The sequence below is a fragment of the Theobroma cacao genome, chromosome 1 (genome assembly GCF_053813885.1).
Source record: "Theobroma cacao isolate CCN51 chromosome 1, ASM5381388v1, whole genome shotgun sequence".
Lineage (NCBI taxonomy): Eukaryota > Viridiplantae > Streptophyta > Magnoliopsida > Malvales > Malvaceae > Theobroma > Theobroma cacao.
The window spans coordinates 3,388,358-3,412,388 of record NC_142639.1 but is presented as its reverse complement, the minus strand read 5'-3'; the positions used below and the strand labels follow the sequence as shown (position 1 = coordinate 3,412,388).

Genomic DNA, 24,031 nt, shown 5'->3' with positions numbered 1-24,031 from the left:
GCTTTATATGCAAGATACGCATCAAGATTTAAATAACCATGAAATTTCTGGTAATGAACCTGGATGTTTATCTTTATGTGGCTGTGAAAGTTTATGAAATATACAATGATGACATGCAGATAGTCCAAAAACAAGTGAACTTCCCAATACGAGCCAGTTAAAAAAGGGCGTCGTGGTGATGATTAGGACATCACTGTGACAGAAATTCAAATAGTTGGTCGCTGTTGATCAGATTAAAAAGGGGAAAACATGTATAGAAATTATCCATAATTGGGGTAGTCATACAAATTGGAAAAGCATTGCTCTTCGATGCTGGTCAAGGAGATAAAGGTGGATGAATAATGCGATCAGAATTCAAGCCTATGGACCAAGTTCTTTTGTAGAAAATGAAAGTTCACAAATTATTGTCTCAGATTCGTTCTTCATCATCATTATATCAGAAAGTAGAAAGAAAGTATATGATACAGGCACAGGCACAATGGAACATACTGCAGATAAACTTACTGTCTTCATCACTAGACTCAGATTGAAATAAAAAAAATCTTCAAAACTTACATATTACTCAAGTCTCAAAGTCAAATTTACAGGTGATCAACAATTCTCTTGTGAATAGAGAGAGTTGTTATGAGTTGCTATCACAAATTTATTGGAGAATGATTAAAAATAAAGTAATAGTAGAGTAATTCATTATATAGACAAGAAAGAGAGAAAATTTTCAGCATTTTCTGTATGATAAGAAGATATAAACAATGATGAAACTGAAAGCGAAAAAACAAGAGGGTAGATGAGGCCCATTTTTCCAATGAAAAGAACTCCCCTAAAACAAGCAATATGCAACGTCTTTTGTATGTATATCTTTGTTGCCTTTGTGTGTGTGTGTGTGTCATGTCTTTTGAAACAAGTATGCATGTAAAATCGCCCCCGAAAATATTGCCAAGCAAGTCTTCAATGTAGACAGACGCGAAAATCATGGACAAAATCTTGGATTAAAATTGGCTTTGGTACCAGCATGCATGGGATTAATCTTGGCTTTAAATTTTTGTTGTTGTCATGTTGAATTGTTGATGGTGGGGTTCCATTAATTAGAGCCTAAAAATTCCCAGCAGCTCAGAGTAGGAACTCGGAAGTCACGTCAATCTACAAAGTGGACCTCATGCGAGAAGTAATAACCTGTTGGCCATTCCCCCCCCCCCCCACCCACCCACACACACAAACGACGAAAGGAAAAGATGAACAACATTCAAATTCTACGCATTGTGATTCTATTTGCAATTTATGAAATTTGGAAAGATGAAAACATGGCTCGGGTCGAGAATGACGTACCATGGTAAGGAGTAAGATTTTGGCTAATATTTTCTCTCAAACTTAATCCTGTTTCCCAGTATGGAAAACTCAAATCCTTCCCGAACGCGTTTATATAGTTTCTAGTTGACATACCACATCTCCATTAGTTGGAGTTTTAGTTAACCCGTTAGATTTTTATGATGGATTTAGTGGAATGTTTGAATTAAAATTCGTATTTTTGATCTATGTAGAAAAAAAGAGAATAATCTAATTAGAAGGTAAAAGGAGGTGTGAAGAATCGAAAAATAGGTTTCTTTATTTAGGCCAGGCCAGCGACGGACGACGGTGTCGGCGATTGGATTCCGACTAGATGCTATTGAAAGGGACAAGGAAGGTGAGGATAGAGAGACGAAGGAAAAAGAAGGAGAAAATGGGAAGGCCTCAAAAAACTATGTCGTTTTAAGGAGGGGTAAGAAAGAAAATAAATATGATAACTGGTAATTAATTTTCTTTTAAAATTAAATACTTACTTAATTCAAAATAAAGAATTTAAAAACATTTTTAAATATCATAAAAATAAAATATTTAGTTAAATAAATAAATATAATACAGACACTTTTTTTTTTTAGAGTTTAAACTTATAATTTAAGGTCTTTCCAAAAGGATATGACATTTGAAAGAACTAAGAAATTTGCTTCTTTTTAAGACAAAATGTAGATTATGATGAATTCATGTTAGTCATCCCACCAAAGTAGTCCATTGGCCCAAAGGCCCACCCAAGCCAAATACTCGGCTCATTTTGCAATTAAGCTTGAGGAAATATTTTAACTTCTAGTATATTCATTTAACAGTTTAATATAAATACAAAAATATTATTTTATTTTAAAAGAGAAGTTTGAACTTATGGAATGGGTTTGAACACTTTTAAATAGAAGTAAAATTAGATTACATTAATTATTCATCTAAATTAAATATAATTTAGGTAAAATGATTTGATTTAATTGCTCAAAAATGATTGGTCCACTTAGTTTTTTGATTGTTTCTTGATTTTAAAAGTTTTGGCTCAAACCGATCAAAAATTCAATTTAATTTTTTGTATGTATTAATATATATTATTTTTAAATTTATTTCAATTTTTATTTTTTAATTAATTTATTTTTTTATTTATGCATTTTAGAAATGCCAAATATTGAGATTGTAGATTCTATTTCCGTTATTAATGATTGATGAGTGAAGAGGTTAGAAATGCATTCTACACACTTCAATTGAGGTAAATATTAAATTTTATGATTTTTTACATAATTTTTCATTTTTAATATCTTTTACTTTGTTATTAAAAATTTGTACTAATTATATTTTTTATTTTCTTTTAATTGTTAGATACCTATATGAGTGAATATGAAAAATCAAGTCATGGAGGATATTCAAGTTGATAATTTGTGATGATTAATAGTTTTGTGTTATATAGTTTTTATTTTGTGAATGTTAATTTTTTTTTTAACTTTTTATTATGTTGAATTTTGAATGTTAATTTGATAGTTAATGTAAAAAGACATAATTATGTGAGTAAAAGAAGAAAATGTTATGCTTTTTTTTTTATTTTTAGATTATTTATATATTTTATAATTATAGATGAAGTTTTTAAATTTTAAAATTATAGTTAAAAAAATAATAAAACTTTGATCCATTAATCAAAAAACGAATCAATTCGCTGTTTGATCAATTTAATTTTTTAAAAATATCTAATCTATTTAATTTTTAAATAAAACAAACTAAACCACCCAAACAGTTCAATTGCTCACCTCTACTTGTAAAAACCACCGCCCAAAACCTCAAAAAAATTCAAGCAAAAGCAAATGTAATTGCATTGCTTTAATTACCATTTTGTTGGCAAATGCCCGACTCTACCAATGGTGTCGTTTCAGTCTAACGTGAAGCAACCGGTGTCGTTTTAAATCAACACGTGTAAGTTAAGAATAAAAATAAAAAACAAAAATATCTCCCTCGCCGGCGATAGTCTACTGCAAAATCAGCCACGCTTCTTCACCTTATCCAAACCCTCCCTAAAACCCCTGCAACCAAACCCATTCTTCGATGGCGACAACCAAAAACAAAATCTCCATTTCCAGCGCTTAAACATTTCAGAAAATGCCTCAATCCTTTAATTCAACAAATCCTTCAATGGAACTCTCTTCCTCGCTTACACCCTTCTCAAAAAAACTCTCCGAAATCTCCTTCTCTTCATCTCTCTCCCCCTTCCCGCTCCAACTTCACCAAAACCCGTCAAAACCCAAATATCTCCGCATTTTCGCTGTAGCTATAGACCCACCGCAAGAACTTCCCAGAAATAGCCCACAAAGACTCCTAAAAGAACTAGCCCAACGTAAAAAAGCAACAGCTCCAAGGAAAAAAGTGCCCCCAAAAAGGTTCATTCTGAAACCTCCCCTTGATGACAAAAAATTGACAGAAAGATTCCTCAACAGCCCACAATTATCCTTAAAACAATTCCCTTTGTTAAGTTCTTGTTTGCCTTCTTCGAAGCTTAACAATGCTGACAAGACTTGGATAGACGAGTATTTGCTTGAAGCTAAGCAAGCTTTGGGGTACCCTTTGGAGAAATCTGATGAATTGGGAGATGATAATCCGGCGAAACAGTTTGATACTTTGTTGTATTTGGCGTTTCAGCATCCTTCTTGTGATAGAACTAATGCCAGGCACGTGAGGTCGGCGCATTCTAGGCTTTGGTTTTTGGGGCAGTATGTACTGGAGTTGGCTCTGGCGGAGTTTTTCTTGCAGAGGTATCCGAGGGAGTCACCGGGGCCGATGAGGGAAAGAGTGTTTGCTTTGATTGGGAAGAGGCATTTGCCTATGTGGATTAAAGCTGCTAGTTTGCAGAATTTGATTTTCCCTTATGATGATATGGATAAGTTGATTAGGAAAGACCGGGAACCACCTGTGAAGTGAGTTTTTCTTCTGTTTATAGATGTGCATAATAGATATTAATGCATAGTATTCATAAATCTATTCAATGTTGTATGCTAGTTTGAACTTGAGGATACGGCAGGTCTTCTTACATTTTTAAGTTTTAATCTGTGGAAAAGGTCTATGTTTTCATCTGAAATGAGGTGCTGCTATTTCATTTTGGCAAGTGGTGCTCTTAATTTTAGTGTCACATACCATGGCATAGAAATAAAACCATTGAGATGTTTTAACCTGTCTTTTAGAGCCCTAGACTGCAGTTGTTCTATCTTCTAAGTGTCATTACATAAGTAGAATTTTAATTTTTTTGAATCCATGCTAGGTTACAACTCAGGACTTACCATTATGCTTATCAGTTTTTAGTTCGGACTTCCGATGCTATGCTTTGGCAAACCAGGCATCAATTTGCAGTAGGCACCTTTTTCTGGTGGTTGCCATCTTCCTGATTTATGCTGATTGGCTATCAATTCTGCCTAGCGATATGTGATTTGACAATTGATAGCATGTGACGAAAAGAAGACTACTCATACTTGTTAGGGAACCGAGATGTACATGGTTTGGAATTTGGCTGTTCTGTTGTTGCAGCTGCACTTGTGCAAACATATATCTTGAATATTACATAGTTGAAGCCTGAACTTGATCAAACATACTGCATCTTAGCCAGTGGTGCGCTGGGTTTGTTGTGTGTTCTAGATAAAAGAGAAGCTGACTCAAGTTGGAGCCATATGATACTGCAGTAGGATGGGGATGCCACAGTGATTATGCATATTCTTTCTGTGGTATCTGCTAGTGAGGAAGCTACTAAATGAACTTGTATTGGATGCTACCAATGTGCTTTCTAGACATACCTTGCAATACTTTATTATGTGAAGTTGAGAAAGGGGTTCTGCACATTAAACAATTGATTCGATTATGAACTTGTTATTAGGATGTACAATATGTTCAAGAGATAGTTGGGTTACCCATGACCCCAAAAGCTTAAGTTGATGCAAATGTCTCAAATATCATATTTAAGTTTTAACAACAAATTGCATTGCGAGGACAACATCAGGACAGAGAAGACATGAGATCTCAGACGTTATGGAACTCTGCTAATATTGGTGTCAACAAGACAGTAAAAATGTCAGGGTAAGGGTAGGGCAGCTGATGGATACCTGTATTGCAATAGTTAGGTTGGCTGCTATATACCTTCTATTTTGCTAGGTAGTATGTAGGTATCAAATGCCAGTAAGCCTTAGCTTACTGGCAGGAAGTGTTGGCTTTCATATGACAAACAGTTAAATGGTTAGGTAATATCATGCTGCATGTATGTAACTAATGCACATGAGCATCTTGAGAGCTTGTCTCACTCGATGCATTTGCGTGGTGGCATTATGAGATATCTGTAATTGACTAATGACACATATATATTGGCTACTAATTTATACTTTTATGGCCAGGTCTGTCTTTTGGGCTTTGTTTGGGGCAATATACTTATGTTTTGGTATGCCAGAAGTGTACCGTGTTCTTTTTGAAGTATTTGGAATGGATCCAGAAGCTGAGAACTGCCAGCCACGGTTAAGGAGACAACTTGAAGATGTAGATTATGTTTCTGTTGAATTTGAAGGGAATAAGCTCAGTTGGCAAGATGTTGCTACTTATAAGGCAAGCTTTGATTTGTTCTCCTTCATTTTTAGATAGCTTATTAATTAAAATTGAAAACCTTAAAGGGGGAAAAAGAAAAGAAAATAAGTATACGGACTGGAATATGTATTAGAGCAGTGTTTCTCTGCAGAGGACCTGGAGAAGCATTTCTTTCTCTTGATCTTGTGTGGAAACTTGACTTAATTCTTATTTCTTTACAGCCCCCTGAAGATGCTCTCTTTGCACATCCAAGGCTATTCAGGGCTTGTGTTCCACCAGGAATGCATCGATTTCGAGGAAATATCTGGGATTATGACAGCAAACCGCAAGTTATGCAGACACTTGGATATCCTTTGGCAGTTACTGATAGAATTCCTGAAATTACTGAAGCCAGAAACATTGAACTTGGACTTGGGCTACAGGTGTTTCACTGTTTAGCCTTTCATGAATGTATATTGTGTGTGTATTTTGATATCTATGTCATTCTTAGTTATCTATATCCAAGACACTATAGACTCATATTTCTCCTGCTTGATATGAGTTTTGTTTCATTCCTCATGCGTTGTTTCATTTCTGGGATTACAGCTTTGTTTTTTGCATCCATCAAAATACAAGTTTGAACATCCTCGGTTTTGCTTTGAACGGTTGGAATACGTTGGCCAAAAGATCCAGGTAATGGCTTTTGCAGTGTTGCAAATATGCTTAAGCAAGTTTAAGCAAACAACAAATGCGCTGTTTATCAAGCCTTGTATTTCCTTTCTATGATTCGATATGACACTTCAAAGAAAGAGAAGGATATGAGAGCTAAATCTTTTCCAGTAAATTAATCTAACAGTTGTCTGTTTTCAAATTCTTTAGGATCTTGTTATGGCTGAGAGGTTGCTGATGAAGCACCTAGATGCCCCTGGAAGATGGCTGCAAGAGAGGCATCGCCGTGTTCTTATGAACAAGTTCTGCGGGAGGTATTTGAGGGAAAAATACCTCCATCGCTTTATCATCTACTCAGAGCAGGTTCAAGATGCATTTGAGCACAATCGAAGACTAAGAAACCCTGCCACAACTGCTGTTCAACAAGCTCTCCATGGGCTTTCATACACTGTCTATGGGAAGCCAGATGTGAGGCGCCTTATGTTTGAGGTTTTTGACTTCGAGCAAATTCAACCTAAATCTGTGTAAATATCTGGGGAGTGAAAGCATGAATCATTTTTTTGTTCGCCTTCAATTTTACACTGGAATGAACGCAAGCTACAAAGTCTAGTAATTCCAATGCATTTTTCTTTTCTTTTCACTTTTTGTCTTCATATTCTTGTTTGATTTGACTGGCTATCTCAAATAAGTAATAATCACATATCTTAGGTCATCTCTTTGTGCCCTTTGGTACAAGCAATAAAAAACCCTTTCAAGCTTCACGGTTGAAAAGATTCGTATCCAAGATTTCTAGATTTCCTTTAAAAGAAATCACAAGTAAATTTAAAACTAATAGGAACCTTTTTAACATTCAAATTAAGGAAAAGGGAAAGACCAACTCAGATCTTTCCTTGAGAAGAAAGGTTAGAACTTTTTTTTTTTTTCTTTTTTGAATTATATTGGATTACGCAATGGAAGATAGTATTTTATTTATTTGGATTTGAACCTAAGATTTTCAAGATGAAAAGTTTTTGAAATGTTTTTCGCACATAAAATTTGATAGTATCAGGTTATACTTTCATTTAAAACATTATTTAAAACCTTACACTTTGCTTTTACCAAATTTCAATATTATCTTGAATTGATAATATAAATATAAGATGTAAAATAATGTCAAATTCAAAAAGTGGGAAAACAAAAATAATGATCTTGTATGTAATTATGCAGTTAATATAAATGTTTAGGTTTATATTTGATATACTTTTTTTTATTAGCATATATTTGATATGCTTTTAGTATACAATTCTTATATATTATCACTTAACTATAAAAAACCACTTCATAAATATACAAACGTAAAAGTTCAAAAAATTTTCAAATTAGTATGTTTAAAATTATAAATATTTATCTGTAAGATTTTTTAATTTTATTTATTAAAAAGGTAGTAACATTTTATTCATTGATAATAAATAAGTACTATACTCACACAGTAAATCAAATATAAATTCTAAATGTTTAATATTTATATTTTCAGATCTATACTTTAAGACATATATATATATATATATTAGTTATTTAAATATCTATATATGAATTTCTTCTTCTTCTTTCCCTTGTAAAAATAAATAAATAAATAACTGTGAAAAAATCAGGGCAAAATCTTTAGAGAACCTGACAAAGGAAAGAAAAAACAAAAAATCTTTCAAAACTTTCCTCCAATCAAAAACGAACGTGCCACATACCAGATTCTCCACTCACACCCCACATTTCCATCTGCAACAACAACACACCAAGAGAACCCCTCTCCCAAGTCCCAACTCCCTCCGATATTTCCTAAAAAAAGAGGCCCAGCTCACCTCATAGCAGCAAACAGAGGCGCACCCACTCTAACCCGTCCCGTCCTTTTCTCTCCAAAGCCAAAGCCTCATGAATCTAAGCTGACTCCAAATCATTAAACACAAAAAAAAAAAAAAAAGGAAATGGGCTGGCTTTGTCTGAATGAATGAAATATGCCCGACGCCCGAACCCTCCGTTTTTACTCTGCCTCTTGCTAGTTTGCGCCATCGTCGCCTCCCGCCCTCCCGTCGCCCACGACAGTTACGATAACCGTGAGATCGGCGAGATCTCCGGTCCCGATCGCCGTCAAGTCATGTCGAAATCTCGCGTTTATACTGACGTCAACGTTCTTCGTCCCAAGGAGTACTGGGATTATGAGTCCCTCACTGTTCAATGGGGGTAAAATTTAAATTAATTGCTCAGAAAAAATCGTTGATCTTCAACTTTAAAATATCTTGCGATTCTTTGATTAGGTTTGTTCTTGATTTGTTTAATAAAATTAAACTAGTTTACGTCAACCAATACGAATACAAGATTCTTTAATTAGCTTAAATCAACATGATCTTCTAATCTTAATAATTAAACTTACTTAAGCATTTCTATAACTTTTCTAATATAATCCAAATATTTAAGTTAACTGTTTGATTTGGTACTTGATCGGCGTGAATTCATTTTTTATCGTATTTTATTTTGCTTTGATCTGTTTTAGTGATCAAGATGATTATGAGGTTGTTCGGAAAGTTGGAAGGGGAAAGTACAGTGAAGTTTTTGAGGGCATAAATGTCAATAGCAATGAGCGCTGTATAATCAAGATTCTCAAGCCTGTCAAGAAAAAGAAGGTTTATATTACTTATCATTATCTGTAAATTTGATTAATTTTGGATTAGATTTATATGAGGTAAAATTTTAAGGTGTTGTCCTGATGATTTTAAATGTAATCTTTACTTTTTTTGGCAGATTAAGAGAGAGATAAAAATCCTTCAGAATCTATGTGGTGGTCCGAATGTTGTCAAACTTCTTGATATTGTAAGAGATCACCACTCAAAAACGCCTAGCTTGATATTTGAGTATGTCAACAGTACGGATTTCAAAGTTCTATACCCCACTTTGACAGACTATGACATTCGCTACTACATATATGAACTTCTCAAGGTAATTTTTTGCCCCTCATCCAAGCTTTCGATGTATAGAGTTGTGCTTCATCATGGAATTTATTTGGTGATTGCTTGTAGTTATATCCTTAACATGATTGAATTCCAAAAGGTGACTTTCTTCTTAAGCTTTTGGAGCATTTCTTGTATGCATGTTTGCATTGTAAGATAATGGGGAAAGATTCTTTGCTTTGTAGGCATTAGATTACTGTCATTCACAAGGAATAATGCACAGAGATGTCAAGCCTCACAATGTCATGATAGATCATGAGCTGCGCAAACTTCGCTTGATAGATTGGGGACTTGCTGAATTTTACCATCCTGGCAAAGAGTATAATGTCCGTGTGGCTTCTAGGTAATGTTTTGAAGAGATCATGAATCATATGACTAACTTTTCCACTCATGTACCTTTACATATTTCAAGATTGTTTTATTTTATCTTAGAGACCTTCAAACTGGGCTTAAATATTAGTCCTTGCCTGAATAAGAAAAAGTAAAACTCATTTGGGTTAATTACTTGTATGCTATGCTTGCGCCTTGAATTGGCTTTCCTCATAAAAACTGAATTTTGTTTGTATTACAGGTATATAGATACAAAATTTAGCACGAAACTCACTAAACAAGTCAAGCTAGGGTATATTTTGATAGATAGTACATTTAATTTTTTTTGAACAACTACTAACTGGATTCCTTGAAGTATACATCTGCTTTTTTTTTTTTTTAATAGACTTAGAGTATTAGTTTCTACATTTAGGATGTCAAAGACCTCATATTCTTTGGATCTTTCTTGGATACCAAAATCTTCTAGAAAATGAATGTCCTTTAATGTTTTCCAAGCAACTCAACTAAACAGATTGGTAGTGGTGTGGAATCTTAATAGCTTTGTGAGTGTTTCTTTTAGTTTATAATGCCATCTACCATTGGGATTCAATTTTGGGAAGTTTAATCTTTCTCTTTATTTCTCAGGTACTTTAAAGGACCTGAGCTTCTGGTAGATTTACAGGACTATGATTATTCTTTGGACATGTGGAGCCTTGGTTGCATGTTTGCTGGAATGGTGAGAAATACCTTTATTCTAGTTTAAATGTGTTAAACTTTCATTTGAAAGATCAACTTTGGGTGCGCATTAGATTATTTATGTTGTTTGATTTGTTTATTATACTTGTTTATTGTGTAGATATTTCGCAAGGAACCATTCTTCTATGGCCATGACAACCATGATCAACTAGTTAAAATTGCCAAGGTAATATGCTTCTGCAGATTGGTGAATATGTTTTAATAGTGTTGTGAAGATTAATATTTCTTATCTTTTTTTTGTTAAAATAACATTTTGGTGGGATAATGCATAATTTTCTGACTGCTGCAGGGAGAATGTATTAGACTATATCTTTGTACCTTGTCCATCTCATATTATCCATCTTGCTTTTAAAATCTACATCTGGAGCATCACTTTGTAACCTTTTCAGCACCTGCTAGTGTTGTTTATTCCCTATTCTTTGTAGGTGCAGCATTATCCTTTCAGGTTTTGATTTAAACATTTATTTGTTCTTCACAACCATCAATTGCTAGGGGATAGCTACTAGGGGCATACTTTACATGCATTGTCAAAGAAGTTCTATTTCACCTTTTTTTCGGTTTTCTTGTCTGCTTTTTCTAACAAAGTATTGACAGTTTATGTGGAACAAGTTTTGTGACTGCTATCGTGTAACTTCAGGTGCTAGGAACTGATGAGTTAAATGCATATCTGAACAAATACCATTTGGAGCTTGATCCTCAACTTGATTCTCTTGTTGGAAGGTACATTAAGCATGAACTTATCCTGTATGCAAGTTTGTTGATAATTATAAACAAAAGCTCTGTCTAACTTTTTCTCCATTAATTTATTAATATGTTGTTTTTCAGGCACAGCCGCAAACCCTGGTCCAAATTCATTAATGCAGATAATCAGCATCTTGTTTCTCCAGAGGTCATTTTTCTTCTTTAGGCAAACATCTAGAAAATTGAATGCTATAAGGTCAGTTAAAGTGCACTAAATGGCTTATAAGTGATATTCATTTTTTGAGCTCTTCGAGTTACAGGCAATTGATTTTCTTGATAAGCTGCTTCGATATGATCATCAGGACAGGCTAACTGCAAGAGAAGCTATGGTAGGTCTATATAAGCTTATTATTGCCGCTAGCTTTTCTTTTTCCTTTGGTTTGATTAACAGTGGCTTATGATGCTCAATTTAGTTTCCTTTTTCTTTTACTAAATGCAATTTATAACTCATAGAAAATGAAATGAACATTTTTCTGTGTGCTGCTGGGAAAACATGTTTGTGTTCATATTTAAATATGAAATGGATATCATGTAGTGTAGACATGCTCCTGACTGAGATGCTGCCTAAAATTTTACAATGTCGTCTTACCTTTTACCATGTAATTTTAATATAATAAACTAACAATCTTTGCATGCCTTTAATTGCTGACTAGTCTATTGCTTCAATGCCCTCTACCATTCTTGTGTATACTAACATACACCCATTGCTTGCCATGATGTTCTCTCTGCAGGCTCATCCTTACTTCTCTCAAGTGAGGGCTGCAGAAAGCAGCAGGATGCGGACTCAGTGACTCTTACTCATGCGGACTCAGTGACCCTTAGTCCTGGGGTTCATCTGTAAATCAGTCCAGACTCATCTGGGGAGATTTATTGTGCTTAATGTTTACATAAACTACAAAATATTATGGGTGCCGTTGTCAGTTTTAGGCAGTTGAAGGGTTGGGTGTGAATATTTACTATCATTATTACTCGCCTAAGTAACTTATTATGTTTGAGAGAGCATACAGTGTTAATACGTTTGTCATCTTTTTCAATATGGTCTGCATGGGACACTCAAGTTACAATGTTCTGATTCCACCATAATAGACTTTGCTTAGAGCTCATTGTATGCAAAGCTTTCATAGATGGTTGGGGTTACCCATCTTAGCTGTTGCTATCATGGATTTGCCTAAAGAAAATTTCCACTTTAAAGGTCTGGTCTCATTTTTATGACTCAACCTGATTGATATGCAAATCCACCTTGCAATGTGAAAAATCTAATTCGAGAAAAGACGACACCATTAAATTTGACACGTTAAGGTAACATTTTTCGAAACCAAAAAGCCCAAATAAACAAAAATGTTCACTTTAACAGAGATGCAGGAATGAATCAATCTCCAATTGAAAGGACATGTCACATGAGGATCAATCAGCTCCTCACTCTGAGGCACACACTCTCCTGGGTGTATAATTACAGTTGAGGATTTACATAAGGAAATAAGTCTACATATAGCATTTTCTTGTTCCAACTACATTACTTCTTCAGATGCGGGAAGCAGGCATACAGATCAGATTTTGGATGTTTTGCTTCAGCATGTTCCTTGCACTTCACCTCTGACGTTGTGCACATAAATGTCTGCATGCATACCTTGCACTGCATTTTTATTGAGCAATCACCAATAATTAAGTACATCAAACAGATGATGATGTTCAATGCAAAATTATAAAAAAAATCCTTGCACTCCATGTATTTATTTCTGTTCCGACATAACCTTAAACCATTAGATTCTAAAGTATTCATCCAGAGTTCCAATTAATGGTTTACTCTCACTTTATTTTCACCTGATAAAGGTTTAAAATCAACATATAGCAGGCACTGAAGGATATCATCTTGAACATGCCTAGTAAGTTCATCCATAACCAATTACTGAAAAGAAATAGGTTCCTCTATAACCAATACAATGACATTAGTCTTCTTGGCATAAACTTATTGTAGTTGGAATTGGGGAACTCACTACTATTACACCACTAATTCTCACACTTGCAAATGCTCCTTACTAATTATAAATATATCTGATTCAAACTCCCTGATCTCTAACAGCCACCACAAGACTTCTATATCAAACTCATATGCTATTTACAAATCAATAAGGGAGAGAGAAAGCAAATGGGAACAAGCAACCATGCACCGCCCACCCCCCAAAAACATATTGAACATAAGGGTGCATAGATTAAATATGTACATGCAAACATACTATAGCACAACTTAAAAATGCAATCAGAATTTGGTCACTGGTGCAGATGCAACTTGTCAATGTTAAATTACATACATTCTGCGACACAAAAACTAATTCAATAGAAGAAAATAGCACTTCAAGCCACTTTAAAAGAGGACAGGTATGTTTAAAGGCATTTCTCTTCCACCAAACAGTGAAAAAAGTCAGATGTTAGACTTCATCCAATCTTTTTTAGCGACGAAACAAATTGCCCCAACCAAAATCAAAACAATCCCACACAATTAGAAGCTACAAGGATAGAAAATATCAGAACTTTTCATTTTACCCTTTCCTATGCCTAAACAAAGACCAAAAAGATCTTCATGTTTCAGCTTTCAACGTATGAGCAAAAGAAAATAACAAAAAAAATCACCTTGGCAGATAAAGCGATTGCAACCCACATAAAAATTAGCAACAAAACAAGACAAGCAACATTTGAAAAGAAAGAAAAAATCATGGGTAACAATAAATAAACACCAAAATGACCTGAATCGACATAGCTTTCTTGTTAGTTTCCAGCTGGCTTCCTGAAAAAAAAACATTAAAACAGACAAAAATAATCAATACAAAAATCTAGGTCATCTGAAAGTAAAAAATTTCCAACTTCCACTAAATTCCTATTTCCTGTTAGGAAAAAAAGAAAAAAGCAACGGTGAAACCTTTCCCGGCGGCTTTAGCCTTCTCGAGGTGCTTCTCGCGCGCCATCTTAGACTTTTGGCCATTACCTCCTCCCATAATTGACCTATTTGGCGAGAAGATGACAGACCTCAAAAACCCTAATTTGGTTAAGGGGGGAGAGAGAGAGAGAGAGAGAGGAGGCTCAAACTCAATAATTTATTTCAGCCCAATAACTATTAAAAAGCGGTGAGAGATAATAATTAAACCACTTAACTGTCCTTCACGGACCACTTGTTTTGCTAAGATGTGCCATGAAAATGTTTTACAGGGTTTTCTGACTTGTGAGTCAATGCGCTTTAGTTTTGCTTAGATGTGCCATGACCATGCTTTACATGGTCTTCTCCTGATTCCTTAGTATTAGGAGAATAACCCTTTTCTTCCCTTTGGCCCTCATCGGTAGTGGAAGGCAATTCAATTTCCTTAACCCCTTTCTCTACCCCAATATACGTGTATTTATATATATATATATATATAGACACATAGCAAATAATTGGGTTGTTACAGAAAGGAAAGGTAGATAGATGTGTTCCAACGTGCTTAACTTCTCAAACTACGACAACATCTGCTATTATTAACTTATGCCCCAAGCCCCCCAACTACCATTTTTCCCAAATGATTTGTCTAACTGAAGACAGAAATTGTATTACCTTAAAATTCTTAATAAAAGATTTGTTATTTGGGCTATATATGCTTGGACTTTTCGATGATTAATTTTTCGTGTATAAGCAAAAGCTGCAAAGGCATGCAGCCAGGTGTTAGTGTCAAGTGTTATCATTTACTTTGATGACAACATAGCATTCTGTTTGGAAATTTGTTTGGTATTATCTTTCATTATAGTGGGACAAGGAGGACCCTCATATGTCTATTGCAAATTGAAGAAATACTTTGTAATTTATTAGACCAAATTTGTGTTAAATTCTTAAGATATACATCTTATTTTAAAATCAATTAATAAAAGATGTAGAGATTTTATTATATTTATGTACTTAAAATATTTTTAATTTAATGAGATTTTTTTATCATTATTTTAATACTTTTTTGAGATAACAAACTTATTCTGTAATATGAATTTCATATATAAAGATATCAATCTTATCATGAAAGAATTAATAAATAAAATTTACTACAATATATTAAATTTTTAAATATGAAATTTTTTTTTACCAACAAATTTGAAGTGATTATCATTGTGCTATCAGCTTGAAATATTTACTACTCATAACTTCCCTCTTCTGTGTAGGATTACTATATAAATGCCAACAACTAAAGTTAATAATCAAAAAGAGCATATGGTATTCTATTCTTTAAAGGGAACCTGAAAATATGAGATCTAATTTTGATAATACATGAGACGACTAAAGAACCTAAAAGAGAGAAAGTATAAGATAATGAATGATAATGCCTCAAGGCAACAAGGTTTGATGTCCCTCTCCTTTCACCTCTCCAAATTAAAAACTTTTGAAGCTGTTTATTCTACTAATTAATATACTTGGTAATCTTATAAGTTAGAAAAAAAAAATACCTTATCTATTGATAATACTCGCCACCAGTTGATACACTACCTAACAAGGGTGATCAAATTGCTAAAAAAAGAAGAAAAAAAAAATGAAGAAATACATAAGGGTAGCCTTAACAAATGCACATGTGCTGTCTAAGGAAAATAATTCCCAATTTCCAAATCCATTGCCCTATGGATGCACATTAACCACAAGCAATGTTAAGTACAGATCATTGCTTATGCGGTCAAGCCATTGTCACTTGTCAAAAACTTCTGGAATTGACTAGGCAACTCAAATCCACCTGCCAATTCTGGTACTCTTATATTTTTCTTAATTATCATCTCTCAAAACTTAACTGTGTCAACAACATCCTTCTATCAATCTATCTTTAGTTCAATCTGTTAGTAGTTGATAGGATCGTTGTTTTCTGCTGCTGTCCTATGATGCATTAAAGAAACTCCCAAAGTACAAGCCCATGCAATTATTTACCTGCAACTTCTTTGTCTGTTTCGTTTTCTTCTTTTTGTTGCTTTTATCAGAGTCCTGATTGAAGGTAGGCCACAAAAGAACAAGGTAACACATATTCCTCTCTGTTTTGGCTCAAGTAGGACAACCATTTAATTACTTAAGAAAGCACCACCGACACAAAGCCGCAAAGTTGATGGTAAACATCAAAAGGACAAGAGCAAGGGGGTGGAAAATCATGAAGAGGAGAAATTAGACGATGTCTAATCTTTGAGGTTGTAAATGAGTTTAGCACTTGACTACTTGGGTTTAATTAGATATTGGTTTATTTGAGTATAAACGGATCATTTGAAGGATTCATTTGTTCTGGTTTAAACTATTTTACTGGTGGACTTGGAGTAATATAAGTTTGGAGCAGTATTATGTCAAAAAAAATTTAATTTTACCTTGCTGATCTCAAGAAGTGAAGTTCTAACATCAAGGAGGTAAGAAAACCCTTGGATGTGAAGTGATTGCTGGTGAGAGGAGATCACTGAGACTCGAAGTTATAACAGGCAACAGTCCCCAATTCCCCATTAGGTTCCAAAATTGCAAAAAGATAATGGAAAGAAATTAAAGTCGTGAATAGCTGATACCTTAACCACTTCCTATTCCACACACACAGCAGTTAGCGGAAGAGTCGTTTTCAAAATAGCTCTCCCTCTTTAAACTCTTCCCTTACAATCTGGGACCGTCACATTTGCCATAACACCAGTACTTGCAGTTTCTAAAACACCAAAATAAAAGAAAAAAAATAAATAAAGGAGGGAAGAAAACCCAGAATATACTTTGCTCTGCTCCTCAAAATCCATCTTCTTCAGTCCCTTGCATCATTCTCAACCAGCAAAAAAGAAGCCAAACTCTTCTCTCCTCTCATTCTTTTCCTTCCAATTCTTCAGCATGGACCTTTTTCTTGAATTCTTGTTTACTATTTCTCTTTCTTTTATTCTTTCCTTCATTCTTGCTAAGCTCCTTTCTTTGTCGTCTGTCATTGATCAACATCTCGAGGCTGTGTCAAGATCATGCATGGAAGTCACGGCTAAATCAGAAAAATATGTTCTTGAATGTGAAAAGGGACTTGGGTTTGTTTCAGAAGTTGTAAAAGTTGACGCTTTAGGTGATTCTGCGGACAGAAAGAATAGCCTTGAAGAGGCTTCGAGTGGTAGTTATGGATCACCAAAAATAACAGGGGAACCTACTGAAGAAAGCTATGGTCAGGAGAATTTTGTTAAGGAAACCACTGAGATAGAATTAGCTAAAGATGAAGAAGAAGAGCTTGAGGTTTTGGAGTGTGAAAAAGAGAATGGCGGGGACTGCTTAAAGGGGGGGTTATCCGATGAGGAGGATGATGATGATGATTGGGAGAGAATTGAAAGAACTGAATTGAAGAAGGATTTTGGTGCTGCAGTGCGGTTTTTGGAGTGTAAAAGCAATGCTGATCAAACTTATGATTTGAAAATTGCCAATGATGTAAAGATGCAATTCTATGGACTTCACAAGATTGCCACTGAAGGGCCTTGCCATGAGCCTCAGCCTATGGCATTGAAGTTGTCTGCTCGTGCAAAATGGTAAAGTCTCTCCTTTAAATTTGGGGGTTTTAATTTTGTATGTCTTTTTCTTTTTTGATGACTTTTTTTGTATATGTTATTTGTGCTTTCTCAGTTGAATTTGATAAAAAGTAGAAACCTTTTTGAGGTGTTTGCCTTTGATTTTCAGTTATTATCTCGTGGATGAGGATTAAATTTAACCATCTAAAGCTGTTTCCTCTAATAAGGTTTATAGAATTGTCTAAAGTTAAAATCCATAAGTACATTGGAATTCTGGGTATGGTCTCACTTGAGATCTAATCTCATGGACAACGGAACCAGATTGTACATGGAGAATGTGTTTTTGTGGCTGATTAAGAACTTCATAGATAGAAATTCGTAAAGAATAATGAATAGAATTGACTTGATGACGACTGAAAGCAGAGAATAAGGGCATATTAACAAGTAGGGAAAAGCATATTGATAAAGAAAATGAGAGAAAAGAATAAAAAAAATATTATGGGCTCGTGGATTGAAACAGGTAAAGGGATTTCTAATTGCTTTGTTGGTTGGATTTATCATAGCCTATTTAGATTTTTTCCTTTGTTGCCTTTTGATAATCTTCCATCTGAGTTTCTGGATGATTGCTCATCATAGTTGCAGGTTTTTAACATTTCAATTTGACTGATTGAGAACTGGTATTTGTTGTGATAGGAATGCCTGGAAAAGACTCGGGAACATGAGTCCAGAAGCAGCCATGGAGCAGTACATCACCCTTCTTTCAAGAAGCATCCCTGGGTGGATGCAAGATGATATTTGTGTAAGTTTGATGGTCACTTAAGTGATTTTGCATCAAGGGAGTATGCGGGGGCTCGCTATTCATGTTCTTTGCTTGTTTGATGTTGTAGGGGGAAAGTAAACAGCATTATGCAGATAACAGAGCATGTAGGAAGCTGCCTTTGGATGTTAATACTATGCCAGAAAATCAAACAATAACTGTGGATTACAGGTAAATTGGTCATTTAGGATTCACCCATGGAAAGAATTCTTAAATTCCCTTTTCTTGCTTGGCTTACTCTTCCACTGGTGACAACTCCTACAGGACTTTAAATGAGATGAAGGCACACGTTTAAAGTTTTTATGGGACAAGGTCTGTTGTATACACTTCTTGAATAAGCTATGCATGTTGTTGTTCTGTTTTGTATGTTCATAGTTTCAATTTCCTTGTAGTCTGGCATACTAAAGGTACAGAAGGAATTACAGTGAACGGTTCTGCATGTTGACGTACTTAACTTCGCAAATTATAGACAGAACTAATGTCGTCATTATTTCCTTAATTGTGCTCAAAAAACAGAGACCTACTTGAATTTGCCAATTGCTGGTCCCTTATGAAATACTAGTTTATTAGGGCAAATGGTTAAGTTGGATCATCCCTCACAGCTGAATACGCCAAATGTAGTTCTGCTTATGAAACCTTAAAGGAAAATTCTTTTCCAGATCCCTTAATGAGTTAAAGTCTTGCATTTCATCAGTTTCATCACAGCACAAACATCTAATTTGTCAATTTGTGATTGTGTACCCTCTGATAAAACCAATTCTCTAACCATAAGCAGACATATTTAGACATTTGTGGCTCTAAACTTGTTGACACAAAAAACCTTCACAACGTATGCTACCAAAATGTGTCAAATTTTGGAAATTTTAGGGAAATCAACTGACTGTCACCATTTCCTGATAAACCATCTTCAGCATACATTCTTTTTCCATAGCTTATGAATGACTGCTATTTGGTTTGAGTTGCATCCGATAACAAGTTTCTTAAGAGCTCCAATGTGTACATTGCCTTACTTGGTTCAGGACAAGCAATAGGGAGCAGTCTTTCCAGTGCCAGTTGCTCTTCATCAACCAGCTCTCATCTCAAAAATCTCCCAGCTTCAAACGACCAAGGATAAGAAGCATGCTTCAAGAATATTAGGAGCTTCTGCTTAGTTATATCCAAGTATATATCATAGTCTTAATAAAGAGCTAACGATTTATCTGTCAAATATCAGACCCTTCCTTCCTGATTCCCATTGGTCAGCCAGTCAATCTAATGTTCTTTTCAGACCTAAGGCGGCAGGTTGTTATTCATTAGCTTCCTCTGAATAGAAAGAAAAGGAACAATAAAGCATTTGTACAGGTTTCAGCTTTGGCCATTTTTATTGAGTTGGGATGTGAAGCTTTTTTATGCTTCTTCGTGGAGTTGTGTACTGATTATTACTATGTATCTGATTCTACTTTATCCTTAACATAAGGGAACATGTTTAAGGGATATATTCATACTTCTCATCTATTACTATATGTTCTTCAGGTCTTTCATCTCTAGATCAATTGTTTTTTCTTTTAAGTTAAAGAATATATAATTAAACCCGATCCTTTGAGTAGGAAAACAATTGCCACATTTTTATTATATATCAATAATTTTCCTTAATCCTGTTGCAACATTCAACTTAAAATTTTGTTATTTATATGTTACTATTACATGATAAAAACAAATATAACAAAAAATAATATTTAATATGTATTTTAATTATATGTTTAAAAATTGAAACGCACCGTTTTAAACAACAATAAATAGCTCCTTTCTGGAACAGTAAAACGGCGCGTATTCGAGCTCCACAAGCGAACTACCTCCTTTCTCAGTTTTCAGTTGCTCAAAAATGCTTAACCGTTACTTTTCCGTCCCCACCTTAGTTCCCGATCGGATCTAGGGTTTTCCATCTGAGATCGAAATGGGTGTAGTAATTGAAAGCTCCGTTTGGGAACCAAGTTCCTCCGTCTATATCTTCATTTTCCTGTCTTGTTTTCTATCACTTTCTCTCCTCCCCTACTATCTCTCCAAACACGCCCCTACAAAATCTCCTTCTTTCTCCGACCATCCAACCTCCTCCTCCCCCTCTCTCCGCTTCCAACGTCACTTTCTCCTTGTCTATTCCCTCGCCTCAGGTACATTATCATCAAACTTTTTTTTTTTCAATTGCGTATTTTTTAAATTTAAAAAAGAAACAAAATTTTGTTGTTGATCTGATTTGTACGTCGTCGTTTTCGCAGTGTTGGAAGGATTGTGGTCGGTGTACGGAGAGTTAGAGCTGGTTTACTATGGAATAAGCAAGGAAGAAATGGTGTCGTTTTTGTGCATTGGATTTGGAGCTGCTCTTTTTGTTGGTAGTTTCTTAGGTCTCCTCTCTGATATAATGTAAGTAAAACTAAACCTCCCAATGTTTTAATTTAATCATTTTAGTGCCTATGTTTAAGGAATTAACTAATGTTATTTATGGATTAATGGGTGTTAGAAACACTGAAAATTTCGATTTTTTTTTTTTAATGAATGTAGAGGTCAAAAGAAAATGTGCTTGGTGTTTTGTATCTTGCACCTTATTGTTGGTATATGGAAGAGGAGTACATCAGGTCCCAGCTTTTGGGTAGCAAATGTATTGTTGTTTTTGGCTACATCAATATTCTCTTTCAGTTTCGAGACATGGGCCGTCGTTGACCATGACAAGGTTTGGTGCAAACATACTTTCAGTTCTTTCTCAATATTGTTTCTTGGTTTGCTACCTAAAAATGAGAAGTTTGAACATGATGGTATCAACATTTTTATTTTTTGCAGCAGGGTCATAGACAAGATAGTTTGAATGAAACATTTTGGTTGATGACTTTTTTTGAATCTGCCTCTTGGATTGGAAGTCAGGTGATTGGTAATTGGTTGGTGGGTACTAATAATTTGGAGAAAGGGATTGCATCTCCTTCTACTGCAGCCATCTTACTGGCAATAGTAGGCATCATCTGTATATCCAGAGATTATAATGGAACTCCACAGACAATGACGATTAAGGATTATAGGGTGTCCTTTTATGCATGTATTCTTGGTGGTAAGAATTTTGTCTTATCTTACTCATGGAACTGAACTCATAGGGGTGGAACATTGCAAATTTTAGCAGCTCTCTCAAATTAGCCTGATTTGATAACACTTCAAGTTATAAGTAATTGATTGGTGGTCACATGATGAAAAACACGAAATCATTCAATGCAGACTGGAGTTTTTCTCGAAAATGACTGATCTCACTGCAATATGGTTGCATGATGGGGTTTGCTTAAGATCCTATCTTTGACTGATAATGATCATCTTTTACCAATAAAGAAAACTGTTGTAAGTGGCTGCTTGTGATCTGCAGATAGAAGAATATGGCTACTGGCATGTTCGCAAGCTTGCATTCATTTTTCCATTTTAGTTTTCTGGATTCTTTGGGCCCCAACACTGGTGGTAAGATCATGTCTTTTGAGAAGAATGTTTGATTAGTTCTCAACTTTTTCATTTCTGCCTTTTAAGTAACCTCATTGTCTTCTCAGAAGCTTTATATCTTTGAAGTGTACCAATTCAAAATAATTTTACATGTGAGTTTAGGCTGATGGTCGAGAAGTGTATCTAGGGCTGATATATCCATGTTTGCTGGGGGCAAGGATGTTAGGAAGCTCAATGTTTCCATGGCTTATTAGTGCATCGCTTCGAACCGAGGATTGCTTAGTATATGCATTTATCGTACAGGGTCTTCTTTTGTCCATAATAGCTTATGATTACCAGGTATTCATACGCTGTCTGTGTGTGTGTGTGTGTGTGTAAATTAGGTTACTTGTTCTTGTTCAAGACACGGCCTCAGAGTTTCATGGCTTGTGGTGCAGGAAATTGGAGTTCTGGTGACACAGTTTTCTTTATTCCATGTCTGCACTGGCCTGATTCTGCCTTCACTTGCGAGATTGAGGACCATGTACATTATATACCATTATATACATGTTTTTCTTTTATCAATTTTTAAAATCTTTTCGTATTTGTAGAAGTTTAGTTTTAAAATCATTATTCTTTAATCATGTTTATGTAGGTATGTGCCAAATGAGTTGCGTGGAGGAATGATGAGCCTTTCTCTAGCTCCTGCAAATGCAGCAATTTTGTTTATTCTGATGCAGGTGTGTCCCTAGCCCAATAACATATGCACGCATGAATCCATGCACATCTGAATACATGTATGATTTGTTTTCTGGGGAAGAAGAGGATTGGCAGTATAAATTAAGATACACCTCTTCAGCCTCTTTTCATCTGCTGATGTATAAATTGGTTAAGAATTGAAACTTAAGGCTGGCCATTGGTTATCTTGAATAAAGAAAGCTGACTATGAGTTCATTAATTATGTTTTCCTTGGTGCCTATGCTTGTCTCTAGCCTAGAGCAGTTGAGGATAGGAAAAACAGACTTGAGCATCTCCATGGTGAATGTTTTGGAAAATTTGGAGTATGATATATAATTCTACTACTTTTATCTGATGAGCTTACTAGCTAGCTTCTTAATGTTGCAGAGAGGCTATTATAGGACCATTGAGAATGCAACAATGATAGCATTTGCTGCAATCGGACTATTCATGGCAGCTGGTTGCATGCATGTTTTGAAGCGGTGGGGAAAGCAACCATATCAAAACTGGCACAAATTATGATTGTTTCATGACCCACTTTTGCTGACGTTGATGGTTTCCTGTAGTCTGTCATAGCCACTGATCGAAGTGAATGATTAAACAGAACATTATCCTGGACCTTCAAATTGATGGTGAAGCATATGTTGGGAGGCATTCAACATACGCAAAAAGGACAAAGAGAAGAACCTATATGAAGTCCAAGTTTCATGGATTAACTAAGTTATAGTGATAACCTCGTTGGATGTCTTCTGAGAAACTACACTACAAGCGATGTGGTGGTCAGCCAGTAACAGTTGACCATTGAATTCCCCTGTAAGTTTTGGCCAATACATTTCAACTTGTTTTACAACCAGTTTTGATTCTGCTCCACAAGTTCAGTAATCGTCCGGGAATGATAGGAGGACTTATGCTCAAGAAATCCGCTAACGAGAAAGGTGCAGTTCAAAGGTGGGTTAATGCAGCAGTGTGCCTCTTGAATGTTAAGAAGGTTGAGATTTGTGTTTTAGGAGTTTATATTAATAGAATTGCGAAAGCCTGAGGCGTGACAAGATTCATTCAGAATCTTGTTTTGTTTGAAACTGAGTTTGATTATCCTTTTTCTGGGTTTTATCTGTTGTAGTTTAAAGCTTGTCTAAAGTAGGAAGATAAGAAGCTTGTGCCTTGTTATATCCTTTGACTCACGGCTGACAGAATAAAATATAAGAAAGCATTCTCTGATTTACTTTTAAGGCATTGGAGTCGTCCAAATAGA

At 35.0% G+C, this 24,031-nt stretch overlaps 5 protein-coding genes across 6 annotated transcripts; 4 read left to right on the top strand and 1 right to left on the bottom strand.

Annotated features, from left to right (window-relative positions):
* Positions 1-3,296: 3,296 nt before the first annotated feature.
* Positions 3,297-7,174, top strand: LOC18611256 (Ribonuclease III family protein). Its single transcript, XM_007047415.3, has 5 exons — positions 3,297-4,244; positions 5,703-5,907; positions 6,108-6,308; positions 6,472-6,558; positions 6,745-7,174. The coding sequence occupies exons 1-5, from the start codon at positions 3,433-3,435 to the stop codon at positions 7,060-7,062; spliced, it is 1,623 nt and encodes a 540-aa protein (XP_007047477.3). The 5' UTR covers positions 3,297-3,432; the 3' UTR covers positions 7,063-7,174.
* A 1,201-nt stretch (positions 7,175-8,375) lies between these two features.
* LOC18611255 (casein kinase II subunit alpha-2) lies at positions 8,376-12,509 on the top strand. The gene is made up of 10 exons (XM_007047414.3): positions 8,376-8,748; positions 9,059-9,188; positions 9,307-9,501; positions 9,698-9,855; positions 10,467-10,557; positions 10,678-10,743; positions 11,215-11,297; positions 11,403-11,466; positions 11,579-11,647; positions 12,050-12,509. Exons 1-10 carry the CDS (start codon positions 8,516-8,518, stop codon positions 12,107-12,109), a joined length of 1,149 nt encoding a protein of 382 aa, XP_007047476.1. The 5' UTR covers positions 8,376-8,515; the 3' UTR covers positions 12,110-12,509.
* Positions 12,510-12,647: 138 nt separating this feature from the next.
* Positions 12,648-14,431, bottom strand: LOC18611254 (uncharacterized protein At2g23090). The gene is made up of 3 exons (XM_018127903.2): positions 14,233-14,431; positions 14,060-14,100; positions 12,648-12,951 (listed from the first exon to the last, which is right to left on the bottom strand). The coding sequence occupies exons 1-3, from the start codon at positions 14,306-14,308 to the stop codon at positions 12,832-12,834; spliced, it is 237 nt and encodes a 78-aa protein (XP_017983392.1). The 5' UTR covers positions 14,309-14,431; the 3' UTR covers positions 12,648-12,831.
* Positions 14,432-16,852: 2,421 nt separating this feature from the next.
* On the top strand, positions 16,853-20,093 carry LOC18611253 (acyl-CoA-binding domain-containing protein 3-like). Its single transcript, XM_018125494.2, has 5 exons — positions 16,853-17,822; positions 18,495-18,600; positions 18,689-18,789; positions 18,883-18,930; positions 19,638-20,093. The coding sequence occupies exons 1-4, from the start codon at positions 17,155-17,157 to the stop codon at positions 18,911-18,913; spliced, it is 906 nt and encodes a 301-aa protein (XP_017980983.2). The 5' UTR covers positions 16,853-17,154; the 3' UTR covers positions 18,914-18,930; positions 19,638-20,093.
* A 322-nt stretch (positions 20,094-20,415) lies between these two features.
* LOC18611252 (Major facilitator superfamily protein) lies at positions 20,416-24,008 on the top strand. Of its 2 annotated transcripts, none has more exons than XM_018114209.2 (9): positions 20,416-20,765; positions 20,871-21,015; positions 21,154-21,322; positions 21,433-21,691; positions 21,995-22,083; positions 22,225-22,401; positions 22,500-22,585; positions 22,697-22,781; positions 23,167-24,008. In XM_018114209.2, exons 1-9 carry the CDS (start codon positions 20,552-20,554, stop codon positions 23,299-23,301), a joined length of 1,359 nt encoding a protein of 452 aa, XP_017969698.2. In that variant the 5' UTR covers positions 20,416-20,551; the 3' UTR covers positions 23,302-24,008. The 2 variants fall into 2 exon arrangements, with proteins under 2 accessions (XP_017969698.2, XP_007047471.3); XM_007047409.3 differs by having other exon boundaries at positions 21,430-21,691.
* The last annotated feature ends 23 nt before the right edge of the window (positions 24,009-24,031 follow it).

Coding starts and splice junctions, on each gene's coding strand:
- LOC18611252 (XM_007047409.3), top strand. CDS start 20,552: ATGGGTGTAGTAATTGAAAGCTCCGTTTGGGAACCAAGTTCCTCCGTC. Junction 22,402..22,499: donor TAATAGCTTATGATTACCAG/GTATTCATACGC, acceptor CTTGTGGTGCAG/GAAATTGGAGTTCTGGTGAC. Junction 22,586..22,696: donor CTTGCGAGATTGAGGACCAT/GTACATTATATA, acceptor ATGTTTATGTAG/GTATGTGCCAAATGAGTTGC.
- LOC18611256 (XM_007047415.3), top strand. CDS start 3,433: ATGCCTCAATCCTTTAATTCAACAAATCCTTCAATGGAACTCTCTTCC. Junction 4,245..5,702: donor GACCGGGAACCACCTGTGAA/GTGAGTTTTTCT, acceptor TTTTATGGCCAG/GTCTGTCTTTTGGGCTTTGT. Junction 6,559..6,744: donor ACGTTGGCCAAAAGATCCAG/GTAATGGCTTTT, acceptor CAAATTCTTTAG/GATCTTGTTATGGCTGAGAG.
- LOC18611254 (XM_018127903.2), bottom strand. CDS start 14,308: ATGGGAGGAGGTAATGGCCAAAAGTCTAAGATGGCGCGCGAGAAGCAC. Junction 14,101..14,232: donor GGCTAAAGCCGCCGGGAAAG/GTTTCACCGTTG, acceptor TTTTTTTTTCAG/GAAGCCAGCTGGAAACTAAC. Junction 12,952..14,059: donor AGAAAGCTATGTCGATTCAG/GTCATTTTGGTG, acceptor ATAAAAATGCAG/TGCAAGGTATGCATGCAGAC.
- LOC18611253 (XM_018125494.2), top strand. CDS start 17,155: ATGGACCTTTTTCTTGAATTCTTGTTTACTATTTCTCTTTCTTTTATT. Junction 17,823..18,494: donor TTGTCTGCTCGTGCAAAATG/GTAAAGTCTCTC, acceptor TTGTTGTGATAG/GAATGCCTGGAAAAGACTCG. Junction 18,601..18,688: donor GGATGCAAGATGATATTTGT/GTAAGTTTGATG, acceptor TTGATGTTGTAG/GGGGAAAGTAAACAGCATTA.
- LOC18611255 (XM_007047414.3), top strand. CDS start 8,516: ATGAAATATGCCCGACGCCCGAACCCTCCGTTTTTACTCTGCCTCTTG. Junction 9,502..9,697: donor ACATATATGAACTTCTCAAG/GTAATTTTTTGC, acceptor TTTGCTTTGTAG/GCATTAGATTACTGTCATTC. Junction 9,856..10,466: donor AATGTCCGTGTGGCTTCTAG/GTAATGTTTTGA, acceptor TTTATTTCTCAG/GTACTTTAAAGGACCTGAGC.